Source organism: Salminus brasiliensis, chromosome 22 (genome assembly GCF_030463535.1).
Source record: "Salminus brasiliensis chromosome 22, fSalBra1.hap2, whole genome shotgun sequence".
In the NCBI taxonomy this organism is placed as follows: Eukaryota; Metazoa; Chordata; class Actinopteri; order Characiformes; family Bryconidae; genus Salminus; species Salminus brasiliensis.
The window spans coordinates 12336743-12357108 of NC_132899.1; the positions used below are offsets into that span (position 1 = coordinate 12336743).

At 43.0% G+C, this 20366-nt stretch overlaps 1 protein-coding gene across 18 annotated transcripts in view; it reads right to left on the reverse strand.

Annotated features, from left to right (window-relative positions):
* Positions 1–20366, reverse strand: part of nrxn1a (neurexin 1a) — a 192601-nt gene that overhangs the window by 60269 nt on the left and 111966 nt on the right. For all 18 annotated transcript variants that reach the window (XM_072667175.1, XM_072667170.1, XM_072667176.1 and 15 more), the window contains 5 exons: positions 12085–12207; positions 11244–11625; positions 10420–10610; positions 10065–10238; positions 6968–7087 (listed from right to left, as the gene is read on the reverse strand). In XM_072667175.1, coding sequence (XP_072523276.1) covers positions 6968–7087; positions 10065–10238; positions 10420–10610; positions 11244–11625; positions 12085–12207 — 990 coding nt within the window. The remainder of the gene's footprint in view (positions 1–6967; positions 7088–10064; positions 10239–10419; positions 10611–11243; positions 11626–12084; positions 12208–20366) is intronic.

The following is a 20366-nucleotide window of genomic DNA, read 5'->3' on the forward strand; positions in this document are numbered from 1 at the left end:
AGAGAGAGAGAGAGAGAGAGAGAGAGAGAGAGAGAGAGAGAAGGAGCAATCGCCTCTTTATTTAAGCTTACTAAACAATCAAAACCTACAAAATTGTTTCCTCCCACTTTCTTCAGATTTTAGTGGACAAATTGGGTGACTGTCCCTTCCAAGCCCTATCTATGCCCTTTAAGTCCCCTTCATGTCCTTTCTGAGTCATTTATGAGTCTTCTTTGTGTCTTTACAGTTTTAGCAATGCTTTTGCAACAGCGTAACTAAATATGGTCAACATCAATAAAACTTATATGCTAAAAGTAGAGAGAGAGAGAGAGAGAGACATTCCTCTGCCCAACATGCATGAGTCCCCATGCCGGGAGCACAGTCACTGGGGTGAACTTCAGCACCATGGACAGTGCCAAGCCAAAGTCAGTGAGGTGGAAATGGTGGCCTTGCCTTAGGGAGGGCTGCACAGGTACACAGGAAAGCACTGAATAAACAAGACGCAAGATGACACTACACTCCTCCACATGGAATTCAAAGGTGCCTTTCAATTATTTATCACACAATCACCAAAGTCCCAAGGCTTATCGTCATTTGCAGCCTGGGTCTGGGAAGACAGCTGGGATTATGATAGTGCCAACATATGTGATGACAAAACCCTGATGAGAGTGTGGCATAGGTTGGCATATGTGAGTGCTTGTGTGTATGAGCAAATGATTCTACAGGTATACAACTCAACAGTAAAGAGCGGTGGCTCATATTATTAACATAGAAAAGCTGAAAGTGTATCTCATGCCATTTCCTCCTGCACGTGGCACAATCCCGCTTAGCACTTAGGATCGTTAGCACTGCATAATTGTAGCTGACAAAGCCAAGCTATCAGATCCGCCGCGCCAGGGGCTCGAGAAACCACACTCAAACTTCAGAGGGGAATCGCACTACTTCGACTGGAAGACTGTGTTTGTCTTTGGGATTGCAGCAACCCACAAAACACGCAACATTTCAGCACTAGCGGTGTAAGGATTAGGAATCGACGTGGGAGCCAATCTGGTGCCTTCATAAACTAATTTCCCTCCTGTGAAAGAGTGCCATTTCAGGACGAGAAAAAAAAAATGACATAGATTTTGTACAGCTTACAAGGGCTCCACCTAGTGGTGGCATGCTACATCACATCCCAGCGTATACTGGATCTATTTGGAAGCACAGTCACATGTTCAAGTCATTCCATTCCAGCTGACCTCAAAAGCTGATTCAAAGGAAGTAGAGCATGTTTGAACATAAGCACTCGCATGCTGCATTCTGAACCAATTTCAACAGCAGGGGAACTGTATAGGTGGATACCTCGCTCTCTGCTGGTACTGCACATTGTATTGCATTTAATAACTGTTTAGATGCAGCTGGATGTTTGTGCTAGGTCTTCTCAAAGAAGGTAAAATGAGCTAGTCTTAAGAATAGAGGTGTTTCGAATGGTTCTTTGAGCAATTCCATACAAGAACCCTTTGGTTCCATAAAAAGATACACATAGATGTGTGAGAGTGAAAAATCATTTAAAGGTCTAAAGAACCTAGACTTAATGTAAAGGTTCTTCTCTATTACCAAAGAATTCTATTTTTAAGAATTTGAGGGCGAAAGATCTCCTATTCTCTTGAAGTCATGGCTCTGTCTCTTTTGCCCTCCTTCTTCGATTTCAGTAAAAAGTGCTATGGTACCAAAAAGGACCTTCCCCCGCCAACCCAATCCAACCCCCCGGCTAACTGGGGAATATTGACTTCTTTTTTTTTTTTTTTATTAAAACTGAGATTGCAGATAGCACAGAGCTAATTAAAAATGATGCATGGGCTTTGTAGAAACGATGTTCCATTTGAGAGTGGGACAGGGGGCTGTGTTTTTGTCGATGAATAGCATAAACATATCAGATTTAATTTCTCATACCGGGAGTGTGTTATCTGTTCATATTTCCATGTCAACGTGTCCATTTTTTTTAATCACACAACATATTACTCCCTTATCTACGGTCTCCCTCTTTAATTGTACACACACACACACACACACACACACACACACACACACACACACACACTCACACACTCACACACACACACAGCTAATCAGTTTCCAGTCGGCTCCTTGGCCTGTCCTCATCACTCCTCCCCCATTTGTTACAAAATTCAGTTCAGTGTTCTGTGATAACCCGCACAAATCACTCTCTGAACTCGCTGCGATGCGAGGGTGTGCGCGCAAGAATGAGTGAGAGTGTGTTGATGGAAAGCGATAAGGACCAGATTGACAATTTCAGATTTGGGAAAATTTACACATCAATCATGAGCAGTTTGGGTGCGGAGGTGTGTGCGTGTGTATATGGGCACATAACTCCCTCCTATAATCATAGTCATATATCATAAGATGCTTGCACTCAAAATATACTAGATGGACAAAAGTATTGGGACACACTCATTTATTGTTTCTTCCAAAAATAGAGTTCATCCTGCTTCTGTTGGAGTAAGCGCCTCAACTGTCCATGGAAGACTTGGCTACTAGCTTTCGGAGCATCTGCTTGTAAGGATTTGACACAGGGACTACACAAGTTGTGTGTGTGCATTTGCACATCTGTGTCAGCAATGGGTGCCACTTAAAGTAGCTGAATGATTTCATTCCCTTCAGCTGAAATTCATTTTTCCCTTTAAAGTCATACTATGCGAGAATTGGTATTTCTTGCTCCTGGGCTCCCCCTACAGTCGGAAAGGGAATTTGTGCTTTGAAACACAAAGAACAGATATGGTTTATACAGGCATTTTATAAGCTGAGAGATACAGAACCGTCACTGAAAGTAAAAGAAGCATGTGGACTGAGGTGGTAGAGTAATATTACAGGCCCACTTTACCAAAATTACGTGCAGTTTTTGGCATGTCAAGCTTGGAGTAGCAAGGATAACAGCACTACTCTCCCTATTACAGGTCAGTAGAGCTGCATAGCACTAGTAGAATGCTGCATAATGCTGCTTTAAATGTAGTTAATATCTCATATTTCTCTGTGTTTATGTGTTGTTGCCAGTAGCTTAAAATATTTTGAAATTACAGATTTGACAGCAATCTCATAATGAGAAATGTTGCATACGTAGTTACATTGCCTACACTGTTGATACTTTAATTTGCAGGGGTGTGCATGAATCAGCCATGCTTAAGACATGCAGCACGGCCCCCAGGCACAAACAGAGCCTAACACACTCCACTTAAAGCAGAGTGATGCATTATAAGAGAGGGGAGAGAAGACATTACTTCCATCTGACAGACAGATGTGCATGTGTGTGTGTATGTGTGTGTGTGTATATATATATGTGTGTGCATGTGTGCATATGGCTGCCACACACTCAGGATTCACTCTCTGTCATTGCGCTCAGGCCATGCCTCCTTCACTCAGCCGTGCTTTTACAGGCCACAGGTCACTGGGTAGGACGGATGCATCCATACATCTGAATGAGCGTATATATGCGTGCTCTGTGTGTGTGCGCATGTGTGTACGCATTAGTGTCTGTGTGCGTGGGCGAGTCTATGACACAGATCAGCGTTTTTATTTGTTTGTGCCAATCTCTCTCAGCGCATGAAGCTCATGTAGTGGCATGCACAGTAGATAATCCACATGACAGTTTAACAGAAGGCTGACACACACACACACACACACACACACACACACACACACACACACACACACACACACACAATGTGAAGCCAATAGCAGAGTAGGAGAGACCGAGTGAGTCACACACTTCTCTACGCTTCAATGACAAATCCTTGGGCTTATGGCTATGAATGACTGCCTAATATGTCTTCTGTTCAAATATGTGAATGTGACAGTAGGTGTGAGAGGAAAGAATGAAGAATTTGGCAAGTTAACAAAAAATGAGTGAGTGTGTGTGTGTGTGTGTGTGTGTGTGTGTGTGTATGTGACTCATCTGCTCTATTACATTGTGCTGGGTCCTTGCATTAACAACATGTAAGTACGGCTTGTCAATATTAGCTGCACAGTAATACTGGCCGATAGTGAATTCTGTCGTGTTGGAAGTTTTTTTATTATATATAATTATTAGTATAAATTTACTGATGTCATGCTATACATGTTATAGAGTGTGGTTTATAAGCTTAGCAAAACCTCAAATCTATTTTTGCCATTTTAACCAATAGAAATGCTCCAAAACGACTTGGAACACTGACATTCTACACTGACTTCTACAGAAAGATACACTACATGTCCAAATAAAGTGTTTGTGGACACCCTTCTAATGAATGCATTCAGCTACTTTAAGCTACACACATTGCTAACACAGATGTGCAAATGCATGCACACACACTCAGCTTGTCTAGTCCCTGTAGAGAAGTACTATCAATAGAATAGGACTCTTTGGAGCAGATAAACATAAATCTGTTGGCACCATGCCTAATGCCAGACATGGGCTAGAGGGGTACACAGCCCCCCAGCATTGAGCTGTGGAGCAGTGGAAGTAAAAGCAATACTTTTGGGATTAGTTGGTAATTGGGGATGAGGTGAGGTGCCGATCATCCAATGTCCTGACCTCACTAATGCTCTTGTCGCTAAGTGCAATCAAAACCCTCACAGAAATGTTCCAAAATGTAGAGGAATGCCTTCCCTGGACAGTAAAGACAGTTCATCCAACAAAAGCAGGATTGTTTTTAGAAGAAACAATTAATGAGCATGAATCTAAATACTTTTGTTCATATAGTGTAAGAAAGTGTTTTCCTAAAACTGTAAAGTGTAGCCACTGCCTTGCCTGTGAGTCTGCCTTGTCTTTATGTTTATGTTTATCATGTGTCAGAGGTGTGTTAAAGCAGGGAAACCACTAAAATGTGCAGAGGGGTTGATCACAGGGTTGTAGGTTCAATACCCGGCTCTGCTAAGCTGTCACGGTTTGGCCCTTGAGCAAGGCACTTAACCCTCTCTGCTCCAGGGGATGAAATGAAATTCACTGTACTGCACAGTGACAATGACAGCAAAGGTGCTTACATTAATGCATGGCTTACTGCTTTAGAACAAGACATCCAGAAAGCCTGGAGGCTCGGTTAAGCCACAAGGTGGTTCAGAAACTGACGGATATTATCCGTAGTTACTGCCAAATGTGTGCCAAAAAACAAACAGAACACACCCAAACAGTTGGCCTAAAAGCTGACAAACATTTGGTTTGATGCCAAACTAGTCAGTGTGAATGCTAACCTAATTACAGGTAGTATTAAAATAAAACAATGTGTTGGTGTGGCGCAACAGATAACGTTGGTGTGGCGCAACAGATAACACCACCACCTACCATTGCGTTACAACAACACCATGTGGGAGACCAGGGTTCGATTCCCGGTCTGGGTGACTGTGCTGCGCTACACCAATAAGAGTCCTTGGGCAAGACTCCTAACACTACATTGGCCCACCTCTGTAATACGAGTAACCTTGTAAGTCGCTCTGGATAAGAGCGTCTGTTAAATGCCATAAATGTAAATGTTACTTTCTGCTTTGGTATTAAGCATTATGACGGCTTACATACACAAAACCTCTTATTTTATAAGGAAAAATAAAGGCTATTTAACAAATCTCAAACAATTTTTCAAAGAATGCTGGGAAGCTCTGCAGCTACCGACTTCATATTATTGAAGATATTGAGAGGTTGTCATGTGACAAAAGTGTCAGTCATATTTACTGCAGTCTGAATCATTTGGGACTATATTCAATAATATCTGTCTTTAAATAATCAATATAATATAATCAGAATGTTGGCTTGCAGTAACTGCATTTGTTACACCGACCAGGTGCAAGCGTGCAAGTCCAGGCCTTAAAAACAGGAGGAGGAGACGGAGCAGTGCGGCAGCTGAGAGCGGAAAGAGTGGAGTAGAAGAAAGAACGATGGAGAGATGGAGGGAGGTTAGCTGAACCCTCTGAGTGAGATCCTCTCATCTCCATTGCAGGCAGGGGCACGGGGGACGCAAGGCGAGCTGTCTGTGTGGTTTCCCAGAACAAAGGCATGCTCTTATCAGGTTGGCAAAGCCCACAGTGTGGATTAGCTGTGCTGGGTCTCAGCCTGTAACAGATCCGCTCCTTATAAACCAGCTCAAGGACTCTGGGCCTCCTTCAGTTTTCTGGCACTCAGCACTTTCACAACACACAAGCACTCCCCAGCTCTCAAGCCAATTTGCATGCAAGAGTCTATTCTGCCTGTCTATTTTGTGAAGACAGTATTGTGCAGTATCACAAACATTTGCACACACATACACACACATTGAGAAACACACACCACTCTAAAATGAGTAATATAATTCATACCAGTGAGAAACTGTCTCATTATAAAGTCATTCTCCACTGCAGTGGAGTGAGACATATGACTCCATAAACTAATGTCACTCGCTGAGCTGCTGCATCAACAATGGTCCAATCATGCCCCCTAGTGGTGTAGCAGTGGGACGCCTCGAATGATGCGAGAATCGTATGAATAATATTTGATGTACGGACAGCCTGCAGTGAACAGAGGCTGTGTGATGGCTGCACGGAAAGGCAACAAGACATTTCCCTTTCAAAGAGAAGTAATCACAGCAGAATGGCCGCCTGAAGGGAGGATTTGCATGACTTCGCAAATGAGCTTTCCTCGGAGGGACGGCATGAAGACGTGGCCCCTTCCCCAATTCTTTTCTCCAAGAACAGCTGAATCAGTGTCATACCTACTGAGTGTGTGGGCCTATGTACTTACAAACAATGCTTATGACTGCATGTGGGCAGATTTGTTGGTACGTGTACGCATTTGTGAATTCAGAGACGGATTTGCAAAGTGTAAACCTCTTTCACAGACAAAGCTACTGTTGGTTGACCTGTTTAGAACAGAATCCTGCACAATTTTAAAACATCAAGAAGATTCTGGCTGTTTGATCTTAAAATGATGGTCAACCCATCGGAGTATCAGAGAACATGCTCACGTAGGGAAGAACACAGGAGCACTCACCATCATTGCAGAGTGGCCCTCCAAACGATGTCATGCTACAGTCACAAGTAAAGCCCTCCCACTGCTGCAGACACACACCCTGATTAGAGCACGAGTCTTCCTGACAGGTAGTGCTTGGACCTACATGGAGGGATGATAGACAGAGAGTGGGAGAGAGACAAACAGAAAGAAAAGAGGGTCATTTAAACATCTGATTAGTCTGAGTACACGGTCACTACTGTTATATATTTATATAAAAAAAACCCACAAAAACAAAACTCCTACACTCTTAAAAATAAAGGTTCCTTAACAGTTCCAGGCTTGGATCAAGGATCAAAAGTGGTTCTTCTATGGCAGTGGCTCCCAAACCAGGTCCTGGAAGACTCTCTTTACATGCCAGTGGTTTCCTGCTCTAACACATTGGATGTGTGCATAAGCTTTTGCTACTGCTTCTGTCCTCCCCCTCCTTTCCTACTGCTCCTCTCCAAAACAGAAGAACGCAGAGGAATCAAGAAGAGGAAAAGAGCAGGAGGAACAGGGAGAATGAGCAGTAACTGGGGAAATAGGACAGCGTATCCCTTTCAAATATGATGCTGACTACTGATGAACTGAGCCTATCACAACGTTTGCTTCTATCACACCCCTAATACAGCAAGCATGTGTATGGCAATTCCAGCCCTTTCACAGCATTCTTTGTGGATGTTTACACACCATTTACACCACATTGCAAAGATACAGTGGACAGTAGAATCTGACTATACTTCTAGCATATGTTTTAAAAGCAATTCATGCCATCACATACTCTCTGGGCATGCATGTTGTGATGTCACTCCAAAATCATTATGAAAAAGCAGTAAGGTTTAGGGTTTCTGGACGTACTGACTCCCTCAGCTCAGGAAGGGCTTGTTAATGAGCTGAATACCTGAATCATTTCCGAAAATAATGTGCAGATGACCAGAGTTGGGAACCACTGTTATATGGCATGGCTTCAAAGAACCCTTTGTGGCAACTTTATTGTTTTAAGAGTGTACAAGTAAGCTCTTACAAGTAAGTTCCACTCAGGTCAAGGCCTGAAGATCTGCATTCAACTGTTTATGTTTGCTGTTATGTGAGCCATTCTCTGCTTTCTTGGGATTGTAGTGGGAGTAAAGCTGAGTCCAGTAAGGTATGATAGACTATATGATATAGTGAATGATTTAAAATGACTCGGAAGACGTACAAAGGAAAAACATCAGTGTTAGGACTCTAACATTCGGGTTATTATTTTTAACATAAATCAACTTAAATGTAATAAAATAAAAGAAACCAGTTTTTTTCAGAGATCATATTTAGTGCTGTAAATTAACTAAAAGAAATGGGCGAGGACTGCTTTATTAAAAGGCCACTCATTAGCATGTGCTTTCCATTTGCATATTATTACCATGACCCTTGTTAAATAAGGATGGAGGTGCCATAAGTTCAGAATAAATTTATTGCTGCACTGTTTTATATATTGTGTAATGATCACATGGGTGTCTGCATTCTAAATTGTGATCCAGAAACCTATTAGTCGCCGCGTTGGAAACAGTCGTGAAGGCAATTTTAGTATTAGCGACAGCTTGGCTTCAGTGGCTGGGGTAATAATAACGGGCCTCTTTTGTGATAATGAAGTCTGCTCCCAATATTGTTGAGGTGGATCTAAAAAAGCACCGCTGCCCGGGGAAATGAAGCCCTAAGATAAATGGGGCTGTCTGGAATGGGGCTCATTTTCTGCTGGGGCGTCTAGTGGCGGAGCAGCGAGGCAATGGGCCGGGCGTATTTCAGCCTGCAGAAGCACTTCTGTTCCCATTACTCTTGCTACTCCAGAAGCCGTGTAAAGCAGGCTGTCGTCGCATAGACCCCCTCTGGTCTCCATCGCCCAGCTGCATGGCCAATCGGCTGTGCAGGCCGGCTGACAGAAAGAAAGGGGTGTGAAAGGAGCGCTGAGAATTCAGCTAATCTCATCCACATCATCTGACTTTTCCGTGTCTCTCCTCTCATCTGCGTGAGTGGAGACTACTTAAAGCTTTCATGCGCGAGAGCTACGGTACAACAAGGTGGCTTCTGAGGCAGAGCGCACGTAGGGCTATCTCAAGTGGATTCTTATCTGCCTACAAGTAATCTGGATTTGCATTCTTATGACTGGAGAGAGATCCATAACCGCATGGGGAAGCCCATCTCATTTTCATAAGATGGAGATGCTGGACTGCTTCCATCTCACTTCTATTAGAGGGGTCTAGACTACATGCAGTGGGTGGGAAGGGATCAAATTCAGGAAGGAAAAGGGTTAGAGCCAAACACATGCCTTCATTAACAACAGAACATAACAGATGTGAGCATCTAAGATTAAAAAAAAAAATTAAAAAAAAAATAAAAGAAAGAAAAAAAGAAAAACCAGTAGAGACGGGTAAGTGAAGGAAACCGACACAGGACACTTTTAAGACTCTGGGGCTGTAAATACAAGATATGCCTTTTTTTCGGTGCTTGTATTTACTGTGATGGATTAACTCCACTGGCAGCTAGGCAAAGAAGTGATCTACAACATTAGACTTTCACACTGGAAGGAAGGGTAGAGGGAGGCACTCGGTTTAAACACACATATATCTATCTACCTTGCAAGTCAGCTTTCATCAATGCAACTTTTGTCAGCCAAACAAAAAAGAAAAGCAAAATATATAAGATGTTAGTAAAGGCACTGAAAATGCTGTTTTTTTAGTGATTATAGAAAATTAATAGGCAAATGTGAGAGCAGGAAAGGGGGAAAAGGGAAAGAGAAAAAAGACTCGCGCAAATGATGCTCCGGAGAGATAGTGGGTAGAGTTAGAGCTAAGAACTGCAAAAAGAAAAGCCAGACAAGGTCCAGACATAGTGCTAAAATAGACACACACACAGTCTACAGTCAGTATAAAACAAAGCACAAGTAGACCATAGACTGGTAGTAAATGCTAAAAACACTGTCTGAGAATGAGAAAAGGTAGAAGTGCACAAGATGTGTATGTGAAATAGGTGTAGACTAAGCACAAGGCCTCAGTGTGTTGAGGACAGGTGACCCAGAACCCCCACTTGACCCCACTCAATCTTCCCATTCTCCTCTGCCCACCTTCACAGCCCCTGTCCACCTGGCCTATGGTGGTCAGCGCATCAGACAGCAGGTCGGGCAAACGGCCATTCAGGTCCACAGATGCCAGGCAGCCCTGGAAGCCCTCTTTAGAATGCACCAGCTTAGGCAGGTCCTTATACATTTCCTTAGACACCCCTCCAACAAACAGGTCACCTACAGAGAGAAATGAACAGCTGTTCATGTTGATGTAGCAAAAGTGAAATGATAAAAATGGAGGTGCTGCCCTCTGGTGGGCGTGAACAATACTGCACAAATATGCCTGTAAGCTGAAGTACCAAAAGTTCATTATTTCACTAGAGATCACTGAAAACAGTTCAATGGTTTCTATGTGTACCTTTCAGATCCAGATTCTTAGCGCCCATGGTGGTTTGGGTGGTGATCTTGGTGTCTATCTTGACTGTGTGGAGGTTGTTGGTGTCCCGTGAGATCATGACATTGTGCCAGTGGTTGTCATTGAGAGGCGTGTTGGAGTTGCCTTTGATTAGATGAGCACCGTTCCCCAGGTCTGACACATAGTGCAGGTAACTGTGGTACAAAGAGGAGTAGAACATCACTAAAGATTTTGGCTCACTAATATTACAGGCTTAATAAAATCAAAGGCATAATTATTTTCTGTATGATTATTTACAGAGGCCATATTCTGCAATTATATTGCATTGTTTTTGCCCCCTTAATCCATTCACACTATATGTCCAAATGTTTGTGGACACCCCTTTTAAAGAAAGCATTCAGCTACTTTAAGTTGCACCCATTGCTGACACAGATCCACAGATACACACAGCCTGTAGAGACATATTGCCAATAGATTAGGCCTCTCTGGAGCAAAGTGTATGTTGGATTATCATCCCACCTCATCCCAAACCTAAAAGTACTGGATGGACCACCATAATTCCAGAGAACACAGTTCTACTGCTCCACAGCTCAATGCTAGGGATCTTATACCCCTCTAGACAACACCTAGCAATAGGTATAGGGTGCAAATAGGTTCATGTGTATCTGCTCCAGAAAGTCCTATTCTATTGGCATTACTTCTTTACATGGACTAGACAAGCTGTGTGTGCACATTCATACATCTGTGTGTTGCACACGTATAGCTCCTGCTTTCCAACATATGGCCCCTCAAACACTACAATCATCAGTAGAGGAGATGGCTCTTACCCTTTGACCAGCTCCACCACTATGAAGTCATTGCCGTCTCCTCGGTTGTAGAGGATCAGTCCATCAGGCGAAGTGGTCTTAAACTGGAGGAACAGGTGCATGGAGTAGTAGGCCTGCAGAGTGGGCAGGGTCACGTAACTGGAGCGAGACTTGAAGGTCACGGGGTCTGCCACTATGCTCTTGTAGCCAATCATAGCATTCAGCTCGCAGTAGTCGATGTCCCCATTCTTGCACAGGTCGATGTAGGACATGCCATTGAAGGACAGACCCTGCAGGTGCCCGATGAAGTTGGACGGCACGGCGGGCATGTAGAGCTTCTCCGTGACGATGCCTGTCTCAATGTTATGGAACTCTAGCTGCGTGTGGTCACCTGTGATTTGACCTTCAGAAGGAGACCAATCAGATGAGACACTTAGAAAAGCTCAGCATATCAAGGGGTGTTACGTGATACACCGCTTTGCCTGAAGCTGCCTCCCTCAGACTCACACCTGGTGCACTCCACCATCATGTTACAACTATTTCAAAGAATGTGAACAACTGAAAGTTGCTTGATCTTTTTTTAAGATCAGTGGGAACGTAGGGAAAAGAAAACCTTTAACATTCTAAAGACGTCTTTTAAAGTCTCCCAGGAGGGACTGTTCTCACTCAGTTCAGGGAGGTTACGGGAGTATAGAGTATTCCCAGAGTTTCAGCTTTCAACGTGTATCAAAAACCTTCCACTCACATAGCAGTGCAATTAAACCAAACAGCAAAACAGCATTGGAACGCATGTAAAACAGTCACTTTCCAGATAGCGACTTGTCTGAGAAGCATGTCTGAGAAGTAAGGATGTCAGATGTACCTTCTGATGGCTGCAGGTCATCCACCATTAACTTCAGGCTTTTCCCTCTCCTGACCACACGGACTGTGTGCCATTCATTATCATTCAGGTTCTGGCCCGCAAAGATGGTCTCTGGGCCTTTACCTACAACATAGTCCCATACATCCGTTACCACAGGGCAGAGAAGGAGAGGTGGAGGGATGAGGGTAATGTAGGCAAAGGAGATATAAATTATGAGGGAGAAGAGATAGAGAGAAATAGAGAGAGAGAGAGAGAGAGAGAGAGAGAGAGAGAGAGAGAGAGAGAAAGAGTGAGAGATAGAGAGAGAGAGAGAGAGAAAGAAAAAAAGAGGCCCCACATTGTGGGTACAGAAGAAAGAAGACAGCGCAGAGTAAAAAATCTGACCACTTCATCGGACCACTCCTCAACTCTCTCCACCACATTCACACACTGCATCTTACCTCACGCAGTACGGCGAAATCTCAACTCCCTCAGCTCATCAGACATTTCCTGCTTGCTTTTTTTAATAAAACTGATCTAGTTTAGCTAGAATACCTTTGGGGGAACCCTGATTGTTGAGACATACCTATTATACTGTATATTTACAGTATGACTACAATATGCTGGAGGAACCAAGCAAAGTACTTTATTTGTTATAAATTAGAAACAAACAAAAAAAAACTTAAACGAAGTACCAGTCAAATGTTTAGATACAGCTGGTTGAATGCGTCCTGCGGTGGGTACCCATGTGTCCCCAGTCCTCTTTTTTGAAAAGAAAAATACAGTCATCCTAGTATCAAACGTTTAAGATAATGATCAGCACACATTCGACCAGGTGTGTCGACTTTTGACTGTTAGTGTAGATCATTTAGCCTTACCAGTACAACCACACAACGTAAACAGCAGTCTTCCCCATAACAGAAACCTGACACCAAACCAGAACACACCACTTCCACCAAACCTAACACTGTCCACCAGAGCCTCTTCTACTTCCGGCTTCAGCCACTAGATGGAGACACTCAACAATCCTTCTCCTCTGCTCTCCCAGAGGGAGCTGTCCAGTGCTGCTGGAGTCGAGAGATGCCATGCTGCATATTCGTCTCACGTCCTTTCAATCCCCGAGTGTTTTAGGAAGCATATTCAAAACCCACGGACTGTAAACTCCATTCGAGAAAGCAATTTCTCGCTTGTAGATTCTCCACCCTATCCCATGCACTTGTGCAGAGGCGGGTGTGTGGTATGGTATGGTGAGGTCGGGGGGTGTAGCACCTTGGTGCTCTGCTCTCAGGTTTCCGGGGGCTATCAGCGAGCGAGGTGCAGGGGCCCTGCAGGCTCTGTGATTTTCAGACGCTCACTCTTTGACATGTCGTCGTCTCCGCTCATCACTCGGCCGGCCGCTAAAAGGGCAGGGTGTCATTGTCAGAGCCGCCCGAAGCACGTCTCACTCGATAACAGGTAAAAAAGAGGCACCATTAAAGAACTGCCAGCCTCGCTATCGATTTCCCATCCCTCTCTGCTCTCAATTACTATGAATCCAGATCAGGCAACCATGAGTCAGCTGAGAACAGAGAAAGAGCGTGCTCGAGAGAGCGAGAGCGAGAAGACACAGGACGTGAGGCTGTATGACGCCTCGCAGCTCCCCCTAAAGGAGTCTTTGTGCTCTACATTACACCTCTCTAGGCAAAGGAAGAACGCAACACCATAGCAGGGTGTGCACAGAACAAGAAGTGGGCTAATGGCCTACTGTTTAAAGAGTCATTCAAATTTCTGTTTGTACATAATAAGCTCATATATGTCTGAGTCAGTGAGAAATACTGTTCAGCCCCCTATATCTCAAGCCAAAGAAACACATTGAGAGCTGATGTTAGTATTTTTGCCAATAGTACAGACCCACAGTGCACTTAGCAAGTATATTCAAGTTCATACCAATTCAGATAAGCTATACTAGACGGCTGTTTATTTTAAAAATGCTACTGTAAAATTGCTTCATTTTTTTACAGTGTACACAAAAGGTCTTTCTGGCTATTTGTTTTAATGACTGTTTGGTCACACTGTGCTGAAGGGCAGGGTTGAAAAGGCTATGTGACCCCTACTATTATTGTTTATAAATGTTTATTCCAACAAAAATATCAGTTGTCATAACATATTTTTGAGCTGAACTGACACATTTTGGCTTTTTCGTGACTAGTGACACACGTATGAAGGCTTCTGTAAGCATCCTGGAGTGTCACAACTACGGCTCTTTAGTATAGTGGTAAAGACTGGTTTATCCTGTGTTTAAAATTGATCCACTTGTTGTGCTACACAAAAAATGCTGTGTGTTGCAATTGGTTCTGTAAGTAATGCCATACAAGGACCATATTTCTTTATGGTCTTTATTCCATAAAGAACCAAGGTTGTAATAGAGATGTGTGAGTGTGAAGAAAATGAGGTGAAGGTTCTTCAGACCTTTAAAAGGTCACATCTTTAATACAAATATGGTTCTGTTTGGAACCAAAAGTGGTTCTTCTATGGCATCGTTCAAGGAACTACATGGTTTGGCAAGAAAATCCTTTCATTTTTTGTTTATGTCTGATCATTTGCTTTTTTGGACCATTTCTGTGAACTAACAAATTATTTGGTAGTGTTGTGATTTCAAATTGCTCTATGATATGGTTTTGGCAATGTATCCTTTCTCTGTTTAAAATGTACAACAGGCTGTAGATAATATCTCTGCCAAAATATACATTATAGGCCAATATATAAGAAATCATCAGGCTTAATATAGCCAGTTAAATAAAACAGGCTCTGATCTGATATGGGAATTTCTAACATTACAGATTTAAACTTTAAGGAAAAATATAATTTACCACTGCTGAACACTGTTAAAAGTATCAGAACCTTGAGGAACCTTTGGAGGTTCTTCAGAAACTGTGGATGAACCTTCAAGGAATCTTTTTCTTTTAAAAACCTTTTCTTCAGGGTCTTCCACATTTTCAAACTGAAAAACCTCCAAAAGTTGTGTAGTGTAGTGAGCACAATGCTAGGTCTCTTGGGCCTCCAATTGCTGGGTCTCTAAAGCTTTCCCCTATCCCACCCTCTTATGGGTAGTCATATGGGGGTATGAAATCACTAAATAATGGGGTATTTGTAGAATTAAGAGTTAAATCAATCTACATAATAAAACTATTATATATCAACAGTAAAACAAATTGTCAAAAAGCCTTTTAGGTTTAGATGTGCAGACAGCAACCAAACCAGCGCTAGTAAAAATTAAGAGTGGTCATGGAAGAAGTCTAACAGACAATAAACTATAATAAAAGACATCTATTTCAACTGAAAAAATGGTAGGATTGTGGGTCGTTATGGTCATTGCTGTTGTCCACACAGGGCAGCACAGACAGCTGGACCCAGTGGGATCCTCAAAGGGGTCTTTGGCCACATCGCCATCATTAGTGATTTATGTGCAGACATGCAGCAGAGACCAAAAGCTTCTTCTCTGTCTGAAAGAGCACCTCGTTGCCATGGAAGTGGGGCAGATGGCCATGTGTGTCCGGTCACTTTTAGTCCCATCTCCCTGGTTGGAGGAGGAGGGCAAAGTTAAATAAGCGAGAGAGGCTGGCACAAGCTGGCTGGAACATTCTGACAGGCCAGGGCCAGCGGGAGAGCGTGGAGCGGACACGCAGGCAGACACACACACACACACACAAATGTATATATACCAAAGTGCACAAGGTCTCAGGCAAGAGAAAGGAGCCTGCCTCATTTAAGAACAACCACACAGAGCAGGTAGGGTGGCCATTTTAAGTGAGGACATGATTCCACATCCAGCATAAAGGATGCAGTGACTCAGCACTACCACAACTCATTAGCCACATCTATTTAAGAGAGATTTGCACAGGTGGGGATTTGTGTCATTAAAAGGAGATTAACGCCTCTGATTTACAGCGAGTTCAGTGTTTTTTTTTCTCTACTGAGACTCAGCTTGGCTTGATGTCGTAAAGTAATAAATAACCAAACCATTAAATAAACTACAACCATAAACTAATAAAAAAAACAGCACTGCATTCAATCCTATTAAACAGACTTTAACAGAGATGAATTAAAAAAGCTGTGTAATAAACAAGACCTACCAGTTTTTCTGCCTCTACAGTAAATCTGGTAAATTCACTAAAAAAAAGACATTGGAAACTGGGAAACTGGGGAATGGGTGCCTGACATGGTAAGTATGTTGGGACTGGAGGGGATCAAGCAGCCCCAAATTGTTAGACCATGGCAGTGTGTGTGTGAGGGTGGGAGGAGGCAAATACATTTAAAAATCATTTAATCAGTTAATGAACACTATTTTAATGAATATGAATACATAAACATTTACTCATTTACCAAATCTAATAAACAGCCTTAATATCCTATATGGCCAAACATATCCTATTATTTAATTCATATGTATTACCAGTAAAATTAATAAAAGACAATAAATAAATACTGAGTTATTTATTGACATTTGAGTTCCGGCGTTTCTCTGGGAAGCAAATTGACCAATGGTTGATCTAGACGCAGGTACATGTAGACCAATAGTGATGGTGAGGAGGTGGGACTTAAACAGACGTGCTTAAAGCTGTAAAATGTGTGGCAACTGTAGAAACAAATGCTGATGTGAAATCATCGCAAAATCCTGGTAATTTTACACAATTTAGAAATCCAGGCTGAATGCATTTTTTGGATCTCAACACAAAGACATGTCTTGGAAAAAGAGAACGTATGGTCACCCTATATAAATACAGGCCCGATTCAGCTGAGAGCATGAAGTGACCCCAACAGTTTCTAAATATATAACTTTCATCCTTCTGTCACTCAGCACACATTAACAACCTATGAGCTGATGTGACAGCACTCTCTTAGTGCAACACACTGTCACCCTGGGGGGAGCCACAGCCCCTAATTGGCATCGGATTGCTCTACATGTCAGTAGAAGAATGGCACTCGTAAACACACACACACACACACACACACACACACACACACACACACACACACACACACACACACCCGCATACCCACGCGACTGAGTAGAGCTACGGCAGGCAGAGAAATTAATGAGGATACAAAAACGAAGCGAAGGGCCGCACAATAGCAGGCTGTTAAAACATGCAAAGCCTCTGCTTCTTTTCCTCCGAGGGACCTTAAATAAAGCATCCCCTTTTGCTCAGCACCAGAACTTCCCGAGCTTCACCTTTCCGACAGAGTGTCTGAAAAAGTTAAGCCTTGTCTGTGCAAATCTGGACATTCCTCAACGAACAAATAAGGGGGGAACAGTTATTTTAAAATGATCAGAAACGGCAAAATGGCTGCCGCTCCAGTGGAGCACTTCAAAATGGAGGGAACGGAAGTCACACTTTCCAGGGCAAAAAAGGCGAGCAGCAAATTACAAAAACCTTCCGCAACTCAACCAAATCATTCCAGACGATCCGCTTCCTGCATGACTTGCTAATGGGAACAGCCAAGAGTAAACAAGAAGCATGTGCTAGTGTCGACCTCTTTCTCGCGTGTGATGTTAAAAGGTAAAGCCTCAGCAGGGGGCGCATCAGCCAGAGCCTTTCCCATCACTGACGTGTTTATTAGATGGAGGCCTCATACCCAGTCTAGCGACAGGTGTGAACGCACTTGACGCGAGTGCTTGTGCTTCCCTACCTAGCGGCTGTTTTGCGGTATGAGAGTGTTCCCTGCAGTTCTCCTGAATGCTTGTGCAACCCCCCCCCCGCCGCTTCCCCATCCAGCCCCCTACTTCGACATCTCTCTCTCTTCACACACTGCACTCTTGTACAGTCCCGTGTAATTATCTCCCAAGGTGCTGTGCTTTGCAGGTGGGTGTCTGTGTGCAAGGGAGACGCAGAGGACCCTGACAACTCTCCCGTGGTTCTGCGTTTCACGCGTGCCTTGCGGCAGGAGCCTGGGACGTTCTGCAAAAGCTCAGACCCCCCAACGCTGCTCAATTCTCAGCTCCATGCTGTAGTATGGGCTCGCGGGCTAGCTGCCTTGCTCAACAATCCCTTGTACCCTACCAGAACTTTCCATGGGACAGCGGACCGGAGGACATGTTAGTAGTTCGGGAATTTAACGGACAGTCCCTAAGGCTAATATTTTGCAATGCGATATGATGTCACGCGAACATGGCTGCAAGTGGAGAGAAGCACACAGTCAATGGTAGAGGCTGACTCAAAGCTCTGTTGAATGAAACGATAACATAGGCTGTTTGCACTGACAGCTGTGTAAGGTGTGATACCACAGTGTTATTTCTATAGGATACCTTTATCTCTCGATATCTGGATTAAGCTTTGTTTGAAATGAAAGTGCACTACTTCCTTCCAAAATCCCTTTTTAATGATCCTAGGAAAATGGGTTTGGACAACTAACTTTTATAGATTTTCATACAGGCTAAAACATATGGGATTACATACTACATTAACTCTAATCAAGTCAAACTACCCAATTTGTTGCTTATCACAAATTCATATTTTGCTTTGCTACATTCCAAAAGAGCAATAATTCTGTTCTGGCCCACATCTACTGCTTTCATACGAATCGCAAACTGCTGTACAATGATGGCAATGACTTTGTCTGAAACTGGGTTCTTGAACACACCTGGCTACAATTGCCAAAAAAACAGAAATGCTGCACTCACTCATCACAGGATGGGTTGTATGTGGGGTAGAAATGTCTTGAAAAACCTTAAATGTGGTAGAGCTACAGCTGGGCTAGCATAGGCTAAAAAAGATAAGATAAGATAAGATGATCCTTTATTAGTCCCACAGTGGGGAAATTCTCGGTGTCACAGCAGAAAAGGGATAGCCAGACACTCAGATGCAAAAAGATAGATAATTTACCACTATATAAGTAATAGAGGTAAAAAAAAAAAAAGCAATAAAATTACTTACAGATTATTTACAGATAACTGACTTAATTGCACAAATAATTACTTACATCACTGTGCTGTAATGTGGCCATGTCAGGTCCAGAATCGTCTGCTATCTGATCTTTTGGCAGTTCATTATTATTTATAAGTAGTGATTAATAATTATAATTCTTTGTAGAATTCTCTAGAAATGTTATGCTTCTACAGTGTTATTGGAAAGGTTCTAGTTCTTAATAATAAAGAGGAAAAGGTTGAGGGTACTTCCAGACGTCTATGAATTTGTATTTTTGAGCATTCTGATTCTGAAAAGATGTGAAGCACCTCATGGACCAGGCCTGTATCCCACTCACATACACGCTGACAAATATTTAGCAGGCTTGTTCTCAAAACATAGCTTTTGGGGCTTCACGTCAATGACACGGTGTGCCTTTGTCACCACAAGCCTGTGGTGAAGAGCTATCCCTAGAGCCAAGAGCTATTCTAAGAGCTAACCAACCAAGAGATACACTTTAGCTTTTTAGATAACCACATATGATCATTTAGTCTGGAATAAGCTGATTCAGAGTGCCTTAAAATTAAAGTATAACCAGCTAATATCAACTAATTTTAGCGTACCTTATAATGACAGCAGAAAATTTCCCAAAGTCTGAAATACACATAATTTTAAAGGAAGTTTCCCATTTAAAAAGAGAAAGTCAGAAAACCCAGTTTTGCAACTTAGCAAAAATCTTCAAATCTCTAGGTCTTCAAATGTCATACACTTCCTTTAATAAACAGGCACTTGAGCGTGGAGGGAAGTCAATGAGAAAAAGACGAAGGCGAATCTGTGCCCCTTGCACACTTGTCAGTTTCTGAGACTCAGACTGTCCAAAATCTGCAGACTACGGCTGACCAGCACAAACTTCCCCAAACAAACTGTGAGTCATGGTTATACTTGGGGTAGAACTGGTGTAATACAGCCTTGTCTTAAGAAGCAGAGAGATTTAGACGCGAGAAGCCACACTGCGGATATCCTATTATAGGTGGAGCATCCTGTGAGCCCTCTGCATGGCTAGGTTGAAAGACAAACTAAGTCTTTGATTGGAAGGCAGGAGATCCGCTGAAGTGGCAGTGACTGGCAAGGGAGGTTTAGGGTTCAGTGCACAGTCGAGTGGTACATGAACAAAGTTAGCTATTCTGCCCAGAACTGAGCATCACTGAGACAAATTGGGTTAATGCCACGGTGATGGAGCAGCATCCTGTTGAGGGGACATAATTATATGACCATCTGTTCAAGCACTCCGAGATTAGGCCGGTCAGAGACTAGGAGCTGCGCTCGTGATATGTACCCTTCTAAATGGCCTTTTAATGCTTTCCTCCGAGGATCTGACGGTGAAATAAGCGCAATAACACCCTACATACAAATCAGCAA